Source organism: Myotis lucifugus, unplaced genomic scaffold (genome assembly GCF_000147115.1).
Source record: "Myotis lucifugus unplaced genomic scaffold, Myoluc2.0 scaffold_136, whole genome shotgun sequence".
Lineage (NCBI taxonomy): Eukaryota > Metazoa > Chordata > Mammalia > Chiroptera > Vespertilionidae > Myotis > Myotis lucifugus.
The window spans coordinates 3,516,213-3,532,839 of record NW_005871184.1 but is presented as its reverse complement, the minus strand read 5'-3'; the positions used below and the strand labels follow the sequence as shown (position 1 = coordinate 3,532,839).

Sequence of the window (16,627 nt, the reverse complement as noted above, 5' to 3'; positions counted from 1 at the left end):
TTGGCATCATGATTATAGCCCATCCACTAACTGGATATATTTTTCACTAGATTCCCTAATGTCATTCAGCCTCAGCCAATTTGCTTTACTTTCACTATCACACAATCAGCTTTCTTTTTACAGGTCATTCCATCAATATGAAGCATCTTTCACCTTAAAACTATCTGTGTATATTCTTTGTTTGCTGCAATCCTGGATTTAAAACTCACTTTCTGCAAGAATGCCTCTACAATTAAGTCTGTCCCATTCTAATAACCTCCTGGTTTGACACCCCTTTAATAATTATGTTAAATCAGTAATAATTTGCATTAATTGCATACTTACAATGTACCAGACACTGTTCTAGGAACCTCAGTGCACTATTTCATTTACTCCTTTGTCAAGTCCTTTGTTTGTACCCTTTTACAGATGAGGAAACTGAGGTACAGAATGGTGACGTAACCTGTCCAAGACACACAGCTAGAGTCATGAATCTATCCCAAACTGACTAGTCTGACCTCAGAGCCCACATTCTTAGCAGCAAAGCAATTTGTACCCTATCTTCTTTTACATGGTAAGATATTTCATAAGACTCATGTCAATTCATGTATCAGTGTCATATAATGTCAACTGATGTTTTTGAGGAAAAGAAGCCTGAGTATCCCTCTTTACATCATTAAATGTAATATGATGGTCTGTTCATAGCAAGCCTTTAATAAATGTTCTTTAGCAAACTCGGCAGGTATGTGACTAGCACAAGTGTTTCCTGACGTGCTTACCAATTATCTACACCAGAGGCTTCTCCTGGGCAAAGTGAGACCTAAGTACCATTTCTACTGTAAAACTGACTCTGATGTCAGTGTGTAGGGTCACTGTGTGAAGAGCTAAAGTCATCCTGTATTGTCCTGTGGTCAACTCATCCTTCCAAAAGTCCTTCTGAAGTGGGTTTATAATGGGCATCAACTGGCAGATGATAATAATCTTGGAAATAAACAAATGAATCACCATTTTAACATACAAAGCAAGTGAGTGTTTTACTTGGTAAGCAGCCAAGTATGGTATCCATTACACACAATTTGCCACAAATTTCCTTGTTTGAAAGAATCAATGCCAATTTTGCTTACTGTCAGAATTACCAGGAATGTAATCTTTGGAACTCATCATGCAAAGAAAGGCATGAGGGGTGGAAAATGAGCTCCATCTGACTCCAATAAATATATGTGTAAGAAATTACTGTAAAATATAAAGTATTTACATGGAATGCATTTTAACATATTTTTAATGTCTGTCAAAAATTACATCAAACATGAGATTAATTTGTATGCTATATAAAATGTTTTATATTATACTAGAGGCCCAGTGCACGAATTCGTGCATGGGTGGGGTCCAGCCAGCTGCCCTAATCAGGGCCAGTCAGGCCAGGCCTGCTAGGGGGAGAGGACGCAGGAGGTTGGCCAGCCGGCCCCGCCCCCGATTGGGGTGATGAACTCCTTTAGCTTTTTCTTGTCTATGAAGCTCTTTCTCAGGCCTTCAATTCTAAATGAGCTTTTCTGGGTAGAGAAGGCTGTGGCAAGAAATATTCAAAGTGACGAAGAGCAAGGACCTGCAGCCAGGGTGACCTTCCTTTTGAAAGGACGTGGCTGCTCTGGGGACCGAGGGTTTGGTCTCCATGAAACCTAGGTCAGTCTTTGCATCGGGTGAGTGGAATCGCTGAGGCCTATTTGAGAGTTGCCAAGGCTGGGAGCGTGATCTCAGAACAGTTAAAAACACATTCGTGAAGAGATGTTATGGGTTCTCTCTCATCAAAAAGCCCGAATGTGTCTGTGCTACACCAACAGGATTGCTTTAACACTGAAGCCTCCATCCACAAGCCCACCTGCCTCCAGGAGCTGGCGGGAGGTTGAAAGTAGCCGCATAGATGAGCCTCTCACAGTCTGGGACGCCTCAGGGTATGTTGGAGGCCCATTGCAGGGATTCTGCACAATCCCCGCAGGACAGGCTGAGGGACCCCATCAGTGCACGAATCTGTGTACTGGGCCTCTAGTATATATATATGCTGTGTCCCACCGTCTGACCACTCACTATGACACGCATTGACCACCAGGGGGCAGATGCTCAACACAGGAGCTGCCACACTGCAGTGACTTGGCAGCAGTGGTTCTCGGGTGATGCACCCTGAAAACCAGAGAGGAGGGAGCCTGATTCCTCGTGGGGCTGCACGATTCCACCTTCGGCCATGGGTTATGTTGTTGCTGGGGCACAGTCAGCCCCAAATCTGGTTTACTGCACACTTGCATTTGTGTTCCACACCCTGTATGACAGCAACTTTGCAGAGGGCCCTCTTGCACTCCAGGACCCTTCAGGGGGATGTCAGAGAGCTTGTTTCAGACCGATCTCTGCAGGCCAAGCCGAGGGACCCCCACCTGCCGGAGGGACCCTGCTCACTCTGCAGACACCAGGGAGGGACCACAGGAGGTTGGCTCCAGGGCATGTCCAGCCCATCTCGCCCACTCCCACCCTGCCAGCCACCTTCTAATTAATTTCCTTTCAATGTGCACAAATCTGTGCACTGGGTCACTAGTAAACCATAAAAGACATACACAAACTCCATTTCCTGGCTAGCAGTCATTGGGAAGCTTAATTCCATGGGTTTAGTATCAACTTCCATGCAGAGGAAATGCCTTCCATCAGGTCCCCGCTCTACCCTCCTTGGAGCTCATGGACCTAACTGCCAGTACTCCTCATCCTATCACACACACACACACACAGTATCTTTGTGGTCCCATCTTTCATGTAGTTTCTCCCATCAAAAAAGACAATCATCCCATTTATTGAGCACCCATTGTATGGCAGGTGCTGCATCTTCACCACCTCACCAAATCCTCGAAAAAAGCCTAACTGGCCCTAGCTGGTTTTGCTCAGTTGATAGGGCGTCGGCCTGTGGATTAAAGGGTTCCAGGTCCGATTCCAGCCAAGGGCACACGCCTGGGTTGCGGGATCGATCCCCAGTGTGGAGTGTGCAGGAGGCAGCCAGTCAATGATTCTCTCTCATTGTTGATGTTTCTATCTCTCCCTTTCTCTCTGATATCAATAAAAAAGTAATAATAATAAATAAATAAACTGTGAAAAAATATTTTTTAAAAGATAAGCCTAACTGTGTGCTAAGTGATTATTCTTCTATCACAAGAAGAAGAAACAGGCTTAGAGAAATTAAGGAACCTGATCAAATACCAGAGCTGGAATAAAGAGAGAAAGAGAGAAGTAAAAAATAATACTTTTCATTTCAATAACATTTTGCTGTTTATGAAACATATTCCCATTCCTTATTTCTTTGCATCCTAAAAATTATTATTTTATCAATGGGAAATAATTTTTCAGGAGCAGCTTCTTGAATAACATTATTTGAAGCTTTTAGGCCTACACTTAGGTATGAAGACATACTTCTTCCATAATGCCAGCTTCCTCCAAGTTCTCTATAATTAACAAGATCCCTACTTCCCTAAAGAGTGTACTGACTCATCCCTTTTTAAGAAACCAACCTTAAATTCTTATCCCTCTCACGTCAGAAATCATACTTTGGAAAGACAAGGAGGGTCAGAGAAATAACAAAAGCAGCTAAAGTTCAATTCACATCCAAGACATTCCTATTTGCTCATGGGGGGGAAAAAACCATCCATGTTGATGTTAGCCTCTTAAGCAATACCAGTGCCTGAAAGTGGGTCTATCTGAAGAGCAAACTGAGAGTTGTGCCATGGGCTTGATTGGGTCGTGGAGAATGTTCTGATTTATTCCCCTCTCCCCCCAAAGAACATGTGCCAAAGGTTTTCCTGAAGTGATTCTTTCAGAAGGTCCAATTGAAATTTTTTAAGAGAGGTTTAGCTATCTCTAGTGCAGTGATGGCGAACCTATGACACGCGTGTCAGAGGTGACACGCGAACTCATTTTTTTGGTTGATTTTTCTTTGTTAAATGGCATTTAAATATATAAAATAAATATCAAAAATATAAGTCTTTGTTTTACTATGGTTGCAAATATCAAAAAATTTCTATATGTGACATGGCACCAGAGTTAAGTTAGGGTTTTTCAAAATGCTGACACGCCAAGCTCAAAAGGTTCGTCATCACTGCTCTAGTGTAATAGCTAGGAAATTCATAGTGGGGAGGGGGGGGAGGAAGAATCAAAACATGATTTACCTAATATTTTCATCCTCTCTTTCAAGTCCAGAAAGTTATTTTAGTATTTCCTTTTAGACTGTGTATTTGTCGAGGGAATAGGGGGGAGTTACTTTTACCACAACAAACATGAGGGTGGAAATCTTGAGAATGTTGGCACTAGGCTTCAAGTTTTATCTGCAGATAAAACCCTGCACAAAACAGATAATGGTTTATTTTGAACCTATTTTACATGCATTTCCCCCCTGGCTCACCAAAATGATTATCTTCAGAGTTTATGTCCATTATTCCTTCACTATCTTCCCTGCAATCAAGTTCTCTGAATAAATACAGGGGTTGAGTTACAATTAAAAATAATGAGACTCTACCAGGCCAATGTCCTTGCATGCAGTAAAAAGGTGTGGGCTAGAGTTTGGTATGTTTTTCCCCCCATTTTGCTTCACTTTGATTGGTGGGTTGACACTTTAAATAAAGATTTCAGGTCTTCTCTGATGAGAGATACAGAGCGAGTCCCAGACACACACAGTCAAGAAAAAAAAAAAAACTAATCTTCTTTTCTTAGAACTATCTTGGTTGGCATCACCAGGCCAGCATTGAAGGTAAAATGTGATTTTATGATTTCCTTGTGATTCCTGTAAGATCTTTCTTCCTATCTGCAGGCAGCTTTTATAAGAGGATTTATCTTCATTTGTCACCAGAATAATAACTTATTGTAAATTATTAGCAAGTTTCAGAGAAGATATGTCTAATAACCCTTCCAGCTAAAGAAAAAAGACTTGCATGTGCCAGGGGGTAAAGGAGGCTGGTGGGGGGGGGGGGTCAATAGGGAAAAAAAGGAGACATATGTATTACTATTTGTAATACTTTAAACAATAAAATAAAAATTAAAAAAAAAGAATTTTAGGGTGAGATTTTGATAGAACTGCATTTAATATGTATATCACTTTGGGTGGTATAGATATTTTAACAACATTAAATTTTAAAATCCACACGTAAAAAAATTAGTAAATAAATAAAAATAAATGTACTACCTCATAAAATGAATTTTGGTAAAATACATTTGCTAATTGTAATAATGTGCTAAGCTAGGTTATGGTGCATAAAATCTAAATGTATCTCTTATATTTAATAAACATTTTATAGTGAGGGGATAAAAAAGAAAAAAGACTTATCAATGAGGTGTTTTGGTGGGTTTTTTTGCTATTTGTGATTATTAGTGACATTGCCTAATTTATAAAAGTATAAGAAGATGAAGAGATCTCTTGGCTAGACAGACTTTTGTTCATGTAAGGGTAAGAGCCTTTTGAACTTATAAAATCATTTTAAAGAGAAAATTTATTTTAGAAAAAGAAAAAATCAATTTTTAGAAATATTTTCCACTAAACTTTTGGAAATTTAACTATTAAGTTCATTCTTATTTTAAAAATATAAGTTTGGGTTATGTGGGCAAACTAAACATAGAATGATATGCCTTATAAATCTGCAAATAAAGGTCTGTTATGAATTATTATTGTCTGTATTACATTTTCAATGAATTCAAAATTTACTCTGGAAGGAAACAAAGTATCATTTCCTATGGATGATACTGAATAGACCAAAATTTCACATAGTAGAAGGGATTTTTCCAATTGGTGTTTTACAAAATGAAACACAGCAGTTAAAGAACATGTGTGAAGGTTGTTCCTACAGGTTCATTTAGGTTGTAGCTCCACACACACAGAAAGTTCTTGGATATTTTCTAATTGCTTGTCAATTCTTTCCAAAAACTAGTAAATACAAATCAGTTGTTCAGCAACATTTAGTTTTTTGTTGTTGCTTTTGTTTTTGTTTCAACCTGGTTGTTTTGGAAAATCAGTGATTCAGCTCATTTGAGGTATTGTCTTTTAACCATTCTGGAATAAAAATTTATCTGATGTAATTCTCCAACCTGACTCTGTTTCAGATCCCACTTTTCAAGATGAAGAACCTGATACTGGTCTTGTGCCTCCTGGGAACGAGTTCTGCAGTGCCGGTAAGTCCCAGCAGAGACACTGTTGGACCTCAAACAACGCTGAAGGACATGGGCCAAGAGTCCATGCATGGACTCATTTGAATTAATCCAGTGTTATAATTCCTACTGAGCCAAAAGTCGTAGTTGCCCAGACATGAGCCTTACCATCCAAAAGCAATAAGTCAAATATATGATTTTTTCTATTCAGGAAGATATTTAAAACATTCCAAAGACAATGTCTAAGTCTCCCTTCATTCATTCAAAGATAAGAGATTTGTGTTGTCTCCACAATGCCATGGCACAATTTTCTTATCAGCTACTTGCTACTATTATGAAATTGAAATGGAAAGAATTTCTTCAAAAAAGTGAAGTCCATTTTCTTCACTTTGAAAAGAACAATATTTGCCAAATTACTATGTCTACAGAACTGAGCTAGTGATTCCATTTGAAACTAGTAATTAAACAATAAATTTGCCTTATAGGGAAGATATTGTGTGATCAAGAGCTGAAGTTTCTTAAATCAAAACATGTCATGGCAATAGGGCTAATTGTATGTTACAGTCATACACCTGGTCCACTCTGTCGTATATTGAGGTGATCTCATAAGAATACAATTCTTTTGAGCACTGAACTATTCCAGCCAATGGCATGTGATTCTGTTTTCACGAGGACTTTATTCCGCTGCTATCTGCTTTTGGCAAATGTTGACTAAGCACCTGCCATGTACCCAGCAATGCGCTGGACATTGAGACACAAAGGTAAATATGGCATGGTCTCTTGGCTGGGGAACTCATAGCCTCAAATGAACTTTAAAATATTTCAGTTCCTTGAGAAAGAAGGTTAGCTATTTGAGTTTCTTAAAGTTAAACATTTTGGAGAAAGGGGATGAAAACTGATTACAAGGACTCAAACCTCAATTCTACAAATAAAAAGTTTCTATTCTATTGCTCAACATGAATTTTAAATGAAAGAAAAATTGAAGCTGCCATTCTAATTCACCTTTGTCTGATACTGATGGTGAGGTCAGACTCCATCATCAGTCTAATACCTTGACACTATTGGAACCTATTCTACTCCACACCGATGACAGATCCACTTTGTCATAGGAGCAAGACAATTGTTTGGGATCACCAGCAGACTGCCTGCCAAATTACATGTTCTTCTCCTTTCACTGCCACATGGGAAATGTATCCCCTGTCTATTTACATTCATGTAATTATTGCTTTTAAAGCAACATAGCACTATGATGCAGACAAAGGGTAGATGATTTCTGAAAATAATATGTTAATTCCCCAATAATTTAAATTATTCTTCTTTCTTCCCAAAAGTTCAAGTTATTTAGGTAATAAACTAAATGTTGGCCTCTTGACTGTACTTTCTATTTCCAGTGGTTAAGGAAGTTTCTCACTGAAGAACACTCAAAATTATTCTTATTTCCATGTAGGTGTTTCCTCGGCAGCCGGGGACACCAGGCATGGCTAGTTTGAGCCTGGAGGTACGTATTGTCAGAGCACTGACGTTTACTTTTTACATTTGTTTGTTCCTGGGAGGGGAGAAAGGTGATGGGCTGTTTCCCAGTCTTCCCACTGTGTGGGACGGCAGTGGCCGTCTTCCTGTGTGGTTCTGGAGAAGCTTATGGCATCTCTGAGAGCCTTGTTTTATAATTTTACCTCATTTCCAATTCTCAGGTGCTTTACTCCTCATAACATCATCTGTATGTGAATCAAAGCAATATTTTAATAACTACCATATATACATTATTTAATACCTATTATATATGTTAACATTCTTACTACATTAATATAATTATTATATTAATTCAAACACATTGGTCTAAAGTCATAAATGGTTTATATTTAGTTCCTTCTCCTCATAGTATCTTCTATTATAAAGTTCAGATGAAGAAAATTTACAGTTATTTATAAGATCTCCTGTAAATAACACTAACATTGTACCTGCTGTGTAATCTGTGGTAGTCTCATTGCACTTCTCATAACTAATATATACTCTGTTTAGAAAATCCCAGCAAAATAGTACTGTTTGACCATATTAATAAAATATATTGACAGTTACAAATAGAAGAATATTTATGAAATTATAAATGTATCACAAGAACCTTTCAATATTTATTCATATTATAACAATCTGGGGGCAATCAGTACCTATATTGGCTGGATGCCCATTTCACATGCAAGCTGATTTCACTGAGTTATTTTTTTCTCACTTTCTAGTTTAAATGCAACCAAAGCACTCTAAACTTCTTCCTAATACATTGAAATTGACTTTCTATTGATTTGCTGGTATTTGTTTTACAATCTCTCCAGTTACCATTTTTCCCAACATCTTTTATATTTTTTATTTTGAGGACTTTTTTGTTTGGGAAGGAGATGGAGGTGGTCTTATTTTGTTTTGTTCGTCTGTTTTTTCAAATTCCTCTTCAAGTTGAATTTTAAAAAGGCAAAGTATGGTAAAGGAGTCAGTGAAGGAAAGTCATGATAATTACATTTATATTTCAGTTGAATGAGCTATTTTTCCATATTTCGCTGTGACCTCAATTAAATGGTGCTTTTTCTCTACTAATAATAGAAAGCAAGCTAAATACTCTAATAGCAATAATAACAACAGTGAAAAAAACACATTCACCGTTTCCATTTTTCAGTGATAATTAATGTCTGCTTCTATTTTATTCAAATTGACCCACTCCAAACTTTGTGCTAATGGTATGTTTCCAAATCCGTTGTGTCGTACAGAAAAGGAACATGTGTGGTAAACAGTAACCCACTTTTTTTTTCTTTACAGACAATGAGACAATTGGGCACCTTGCAGGGATTAAACATGCTTTCTCAGGTAAACTTGTTTTCAAATATTTCTTATTGCAAGGACTGTATTAATGGTGATGGTAGTGATCTTAGCAGCAACATTGTCACTTATAGAATATATTTGTGAACAGGAGATAGCCTAAATTTTGGAAGAACTAATGAATAACTGAGATAACCTAAAACACAATAAGATTCTAAGATGGGCTGGCAGGGGGAAATAAAAACAGTACTGAATTTTCTTCAGTAAAAAAAAAAAAATTTGCATTATCAATTTTATTATGAGTACTTACAAAGCTAAATCCAAGACAAGTATATGAGGATACTGCAGTCTGGCTTAGAATGGCTGTAAGTTTGTTGCAAGAGAGTGTTTGCCTACCCATGTTAAATTAAGTAATCTCACTCTTACTTTTGCTATCTCTACATTTTCTGTGGATCTTTTGGAAAATGAAAAACAAGTTTAAGCCAATATTGAAATAGAAGTAAATTTCTCTCTATCTATCTTTTCTCCCCATGACTTTAGTATTCAAGATTTGGCTTTGGGAAATCACTTAATTCTTTGTGGATGCACGGTCTCCTCCCACCACATTCCTCCTTCCCATGGATGAGACCAAGGGAACATGAAACTCAACAGGTAAGTTAGTTACATCAATTGTTTGAAACACCAAGCCTTAAAATCTTCCTCTACTTACATTCTCTAAGTTGTCATATAATACCCACAGAGTAATAAACAAACATACTATAGTAATTATCCAGACACCAAATACATCAAAACTAGTTTTAGTACTTTGGAATATTTAAAATAAAATGGTCAAAATTTTCAACCCATTTGAACATTTATTTGAAATAGGAAGATATAGACTCCCAAATACGAGATCTATGTTAAAAATATCGGCAATAACAATAAACTATCCTCAAAATGGAAACAGGCTAAATCCTGGGCAATTCTCATTTTAATTAAGATTCCCCAAATAATTATTTAAAAAGCACATTTAAACTGATGCCAAAGTCCTGTTAAAACATCATGAACCTTACAAAAATCAATAAATATATCAGTTAACTTTAACCATTATTCATTAGGTGCCTAATACATAAATCAAATTGTAGATTGGGAGTGAAAGTGAAGATGTTTAAGAATGACTCCAAGGCTTATGGAAATTCAGATCTGATTGGGAAATAAGAGAAGACAACATATTACAAGCTGCTAAATTGTGAGACATAAGTAATGAAGGAGAAATAAGGAACAAAAGCTTTAAGAGTTTAGAGATGGGCAATGGTTGTTGTAAGATCCATGTCACTTTGAGGAGCTGGCAATCAATTTAAAAATAATAGGGAGCCATTTACCACAGATAATTTTTTAAAGATCAACAAAACATGGTTGTGTTAACAAGAACTTATAAGTCCAGATGGCCTCCCACAACAGGTAGCATTGCCCACCAAACTACAGTTAGTGGGACAGTCAGCTATGTTCATGGTGACTGTTTCTCCTCTTGATTGTTTCCAAAATGGACTCGGTAGTGCAGAAATTTGATTGGTGTTTTGTTTAATTACTCTTTCTCCTTTCATTAACTCAAAACTATATTAAGCATCTGTCATGTGCCAGGCACTTGTTAGGAGCTATGTTAAGTCCTGGGGCTATAAAAATAAATAAGACATATCCTCCCTCAGTTGACTGGGGACAAAGATTGGTAACAAAAAAATTGTAATCCAGGGAGAAAGGGGTAAAATAGAGATGCACAGGGTCCACTATGAGAACCTAGAGGAGGAAACAACTCGTTCTACAAGGACGTTCACATAGCTTCCTACCTTCATGAGCAGACTCTTCCAAGTAGAAAATTCCCCAGCTCTTTTGCTTTAGAAATTCTAGACACCACAGTTCAGTGAGCCATCGCATCCTGACACTCCTTTCAAATTTCTCTGCAGTATGAATATTCTTTGCCTGTGCATCCCCCACCTCTCCCATCGCAGCCATCCCTGCAGCCTCAGCAGCCGGGACAGAAACCTTTCCACCAGCCCAGCGTGATCACCGCCATCCAGGACACAGTCCAGAAAGGAGGACCTCAGCCTCCAGTTTACCACGGACAGCCACCCTTGCAGCAGGCAGAGGGGCCAATGATTCAACAGCAGGTGGCACCATCAGAGAAGCCACCAAAGGCCAAGGTAAATCCTTCCCCTGAAGTTAGAACAGGGTCACCCACGAACTTAATGAAAGAAACCCTATTTGAGAGCACATTTAAATAGTCAGAGCTTCGGGGAATAATGCATGAAGATACAAACATGGTTTTGAGCAGTTGACATATCTGAGAGTAGAACACAAATATTCATTTCTGTCATTTGCCACCAGGGGTGGGGCATGGATTCTTAAAGAGTATGTGTCTCTAAAATGTGGTTTCTTAGTTGAAGAAATGTAAGCTTTTAGAGAAAATAGGGAAGCCCAGAGAAGTCCAGGCTTCCCATCATCGGGGTCCTTTTCACTGTTGGACGGACAGAGAAGAGTGATGGATCCCTCAGCATGGCGAGTAGTATGTTGCATTCTTATTTCTCTACCTGGTAGTAGAGAAGACAGCCCTGGGAAAGTATCTCACAGTAATGGAGAGGAAAGAGTGATGGACAGGAAAGGAAGGCACCATGTAACTGACATGCTGCAGGCATTTAACATTCCCCATATCCTGATTACAGTCCTATAAAGATCAATATTACTATCTTTTTTTAAAAGGAAAAGACAGACTTTCAGAGGTTATACAATTTTCCCAGCATAACATAAAATTTAAGTGGCAGAGTCAGGATTCAAACTAACCTGGTATGCTCCAATTCCAAAACTCACTGCTTTCTACTGTGCAAGACAAGGCAAACCCACTAGAGACACGCTGCATCTCTGCCCGTGCACTTGAGTCGTGTCAGTAAAAGGCAGTTGCAGTCTCTTAGTCTGTTGCCCCAAGCTAATGAAAGTAAAAATCTGGACACTTCTTTGAGATTGTTTTATCGTATTCATAAGTAAGAGTGTGTTCGGTTTGTCTATTTTGATAGTTTCGTAACCTTACTATTTATCTGTGATGCAGCTACCAGGAATGGATTTTGCTGATCCACAAGGTCCATCCGTAAGTACACATCTCAATGAGACTTTCTTGGGAAAAATATCTTTATCCTTTAAGAAAGAAGAGTAAAAATTTTAAATTGCCCCATTTGTTATGAATATGAAGTATAAGTTCCTTTGTTTTCTTAAATATGAAATACTTCCTTGTCATATAAATACATCTGCATCTCTGCTGTGCACTTGAGACATGTCAGTAAAAGGCAATTGCAGTCCCTTAGTCTGTAGCCCCTGAGATTGATAAAAGTAAAAATCGGGAAACTTATTTGAGATTGTTTTATCATATTCGCAAATAAGAGTGTGTTCGGTTTGTTTAGTAATTGGTAGTTTAGTAATTTTACTGTTTATCTGTGATGCAGCTACCAGGAATGGATTTTGCTGATCCCCAAGGTCCACCCGTAAGTACAGATCTCAATGAGACTTTCTTGGGAAAATTATCTCTACCCTTTATTTAAGAAAGAAGAGTAAAAATTTTAAATTGCCCCATTTATTATGAATATGTAGTATGAGTTTCTTGTTTTCTTAAATATTACATACGTCATTGTCACATAAATACATCTGCATCTCTGCCCTTGCACTTGAGTCTTGTCAGGAAAAGGCAATTGCAGTCTCTTAGTCTGAAGCCTCTGAGACTGATGAAAGTAAAAAATCGGGAAACTTCTTTGAGATTGTTTTATCATATTCATAAGTAAGAGTGTGTTCGGTTTGTCTATTTTGATAGTTTAGTAATTTTACTGTTTATCTGTGATGCAGCTACCAGGAATGGATTTTGCTGATCCACAAGGTCCATCCGTAAGTACACATCTCAATGAGACTTTCTGGGGAAAAAATATTTCTATCCTTTATTTAAGAAAGAAGAGTAAAAATTTTAAATTGCTCCATTTGTTATGAATATGAAGTATGAGATCCTTTGTTTTATTAAATATTAAATACTTTGTTGTCAGATGAATACATCTGAAAATGTATTTCACATAAGTGTTAGAAATGGCTGTAATGGGAGGTTTGCCCGTGTTGTTGTAGCAAATCTGAATTTCTAATCCTGTTTTCTACCACTTAAAGATATTCTCAATAGCCCGTTTGATATCTCAGGGACCGCTGGCCCAAAATAAACCATCTTCAGTAAGTTTTTTTAAATACCACTTTTATTTCAAAGTTTTTCCCTGGGAAAATGCATTTTGTGATTATTATTGTATTTATATTTAGCTTTATCCAGGAATGTTTTACATGTCCTATGGAGCAAACCAACTGGTAAGTCTATATTTTATGAAAAGTATAATTTTTAATTAAATGTTACTTTAATGCCCTAGCTGGTGTGCTAAGTGGATAGAGCATCAGGCTGCAGACTGAAGGATCCCAGGTTCGATTCCAGTCAAGGGCACATACCCTCATTGCAGGCTCAATCCCAAGTAGGAGGCAACCAACCAATGATTCTCTCTCATCATTGATGCTTCTATCTCTCCCTCTCTCTTCCTCTCTGAAATCAATAAAAACACATATAAAATAAATAAATAAAAATGTTACCTTAAGAGATAAAATTATAAAATCCTGTCCTCACACAATGGATTCCATATTCTCTGAACGCCTAAATTAGCAACTGAAATGGCAAAGAGACACATTTTCTATCTGGATAATTCTGGACACACACACACACACACACCACATTAAAGAAAAAGTAAATTTGCTATCTGAATTTTCCAAATTGGCTACATTTCTTCAATTATCCTCATCTCTCCACTGTACTCTGCCTCTGGACACAACATTAATATTGAGATTTAAGGAAAAACTAAATGACCTTTAATTTAGTACTGAGTTGCTACAGTAGGGGTCAGCAGTGTTTCTTTTTTAACAGAATGCTCCTACCAGACTTGGCATCATGAGCTCCGAAGAAATGGCGGTGAGTAATATCTTCAAACTCTTCTTAAAATAATATCCAGGGAGAACAGTCACAGATGACTGGCTGCAAAAGGCATTGGCTGTGAATGCAGCCAAATAGACAGCACGTGACTCAGATTGTTCCGCTCCAAAACCAAAGCTTGATCCTGAAGCAGTGTGCAAAGATTTCATCATATTTCCCAAAAAGACATTTCTGCGAGATGGCCTTTCTTGAGCATAGGGTTTTGCTCCATTTCTTGACTATGAGGAGAGGAGAAATCTCTCTTGAAAAGGCTTCAATGAAGAGCAAATGCTTCCAACCAAAAACAATACATACAGTTCACACAAAGTTCCTGTTCCTTCTCTGACCATTTAACCCCTCCAAACAAATTCAACAGCTCACAAATCATTTAGACCTCAAAACTGAGAGATCAAAAAGAAAAAAAGTAATCAAGTTTAAAATTTTATTATTATAAAATTGAAAGGACATTAATAAGTTAATTCAAGTATAGTCTTATTCTGGTATTGTCCGCTCATATTACAACATTAAAAGGTGAATTAATAGACTCACACAATTTGACTTTTTCCTTTGAAAATTTCATGTTGCATCTGTTAGAGCACAAAGCAAAACAGAACCATACTGAATTAACAAATCATCAGCAACTACAGATCTTGTCAAATTAATAAATACACCCATATGCTATCACTGAAAGAAAAATTGCATTTCAACATTGAGTGCCTTCTGTGAGCTAGAAGCATTGAAAGATACCATAGAGGCAAAATAATAAGTGTCCTGTTCTCAAGGACTTTATATCCCTGTCCGTTTTTTGTGGTTTCTCAGTGAATCTGACCAGGTATAATAGTATGGAATAGTAATAATATGTGATAACGGTGTCCTTGGTAAATTTCTTTTTCCAGGGAGGCAGAGGAGGCCCCATGGCCTATGGAGCCATTTTTCCAGGATTTGGAAGCATGAGGCCGAGCCTTGGAGGGATGCCTCCCAATCTAGGCAAGGGTGGGGACTTTACTCTGGAATTTGACTCCCCAGTCGCTGCAACCAAAGGCCCAGAGAAGGGAGAAGGAGTTGTGCAAGGCTCCCCCGTGCCGGAGGCCAACCTAGCCAATCCAGAAAACCCAGCTCTCCTTCCAGAGGTAGAAATGCCTAGTGCCCTTGGAGGGCTTCTTGCTCTCCCGAAGGGCAATATTCCCAGCCTGGCCAGGGGCCCTGCAGGGCACAGCAAGGGATCCCCCAGGGTTACCCCAGCAGCCGCTGACCCACTGATGACACCTGGATTGGCTGATGGCTACGAGCCCTACGCTGCTGATACGACCACACCCTTGGGAGAAACGACCTTGGATACCACAGTGACCCCAGACACAGAGCAAACATCGATGCCAGGAAACAAGGTCCAGCAGCCCCATATTATGCATAATGGGTGGCATTTCCAAGAGCCCTGAGAGCCTTGACATATCAGCTACTTTGTGTATGCATAAGCTCCCCAGCTTTGTACCATGGCCTATCTTTCTCCTAAAACATGTTTTACCTTCTGCAGCAAACGCATATTAATAAATACAAGTGGCTAGAAATAGTGTAGGTTCCCTTCTTGCTTTCATTCTCTTGAAATAAAAGGTGTCGGCTGTCTCCGTGACTTAGAAATACTATTCTTCTCTGCATTTGAAAGTCACTGTTTCTTCGCTGTCTTAGGCATTATAGGATGTCTCTTACTAGTGTGACACTGTTGTATCCAGAAAATGTGACACGGCTTTAGATATCTTTCTCTAAGCAAAGGCACATATTCTTAGAATTGTAAGCTATTTCATTCAAATGTTATTAAATGGGGATCAGTGGACAATCCCTGACTGGTATTACTGGGTTTGGTATGTTGGATTTTAAATTCTCATTTGTAGAGTATTTTATTTAATCTAGTAAAAACATCTAGCCTATTTTAAATAAAGAATTTAGTCACTGAAAAAATTAAGAAGTATATGTTTATTATTTATATACTAGGGCCCCAGTGCATGAATCCATGCACCTTGAAAGGAACTGTGGGTCGCAAGGCTGCTGTAGGCACAGGGGCGGGTCTCGGCCCATCTGCGCCCACTCCCGGCCCCTCCCTCTGCAGCCCCGGCCCATCTGCCAGCAGCCCCACTTCTGCCACCACCACCACTCCCACACACAGAGTGACTGGGGCCAGCACCATCAGCTGGTGCAAGCGGCGGCTGCTGCCCCAATTGCTTCCCAGAAGCAAGGTGGAGAAGACCTCGGGGGTGGTCAGGGCCGGCAGCCACTGCTCACACCAGCTGATAGCACCAAGTGATCGGGACTGACGCCAGGCACCAGCAGTGAGGCCTCGGCAGCAGGTGTGAGCACCATGCGGGACCACGGCGTGAGGGAGCAAAGAATTTTCAGTAACCACCAAAGGCTCGCCCCGATGACAGTGACTGGAGCCCCGCCTTGGTCTGGCCCCCCTTGGTCTTGGTCTGCTCCACCATCCTGCCGCGGCCAATGCCCATCATATTCCCCCTGGTGGTCAGCACACATCATAGCAACCGTTTGGTTGTTCCACAGTTTGGTCTATTTGCATATTAGCCTTTTATTATATAGGACATTTAAATGGTTAAGAAAAGCATACTCATCCCCTACCTTTGCTGTCTTTAACCCATTTTATTCAATTCATTCACTCTTTCATAGAAAGAGTGTTGAGTA

General features: G+C 38.9%; 1 protein-coding gene across 1 annotated transcript; it reads left to right on the top strand.

Moving 5' to 3' along the window:
* Positions 1-1,794: 1,794 nt before the first annotated feature.
* On the top strand, positions 1,795-15,378 carry AMBN (ameloblastin). Its single transcript, XM_023758659.1, has 13 exons — positions 1,795-1,928; positions 6,069-6,162; positions 7,586-7,636; positions 8,941-8,988; positions 9,481-9,591; positions 10,881-11,117; positions 12,017-12,055; positions 12,408-12,446; positions 12,802-12,840; positions 13,108-13,167; positions 13,252-13,296; positions 13,898-13,942; positions 14,839-15,378. Exons 1-13 carry the CDS (start codon positions 1,795-1,797, stop codon positions 15,376-15,378), a joined length of 1,482 nt encoding a protein of 493 aa, XP_023614427.1.
* Positions 15,379-16,627: the final 1,249 nt, after the last annotated feature.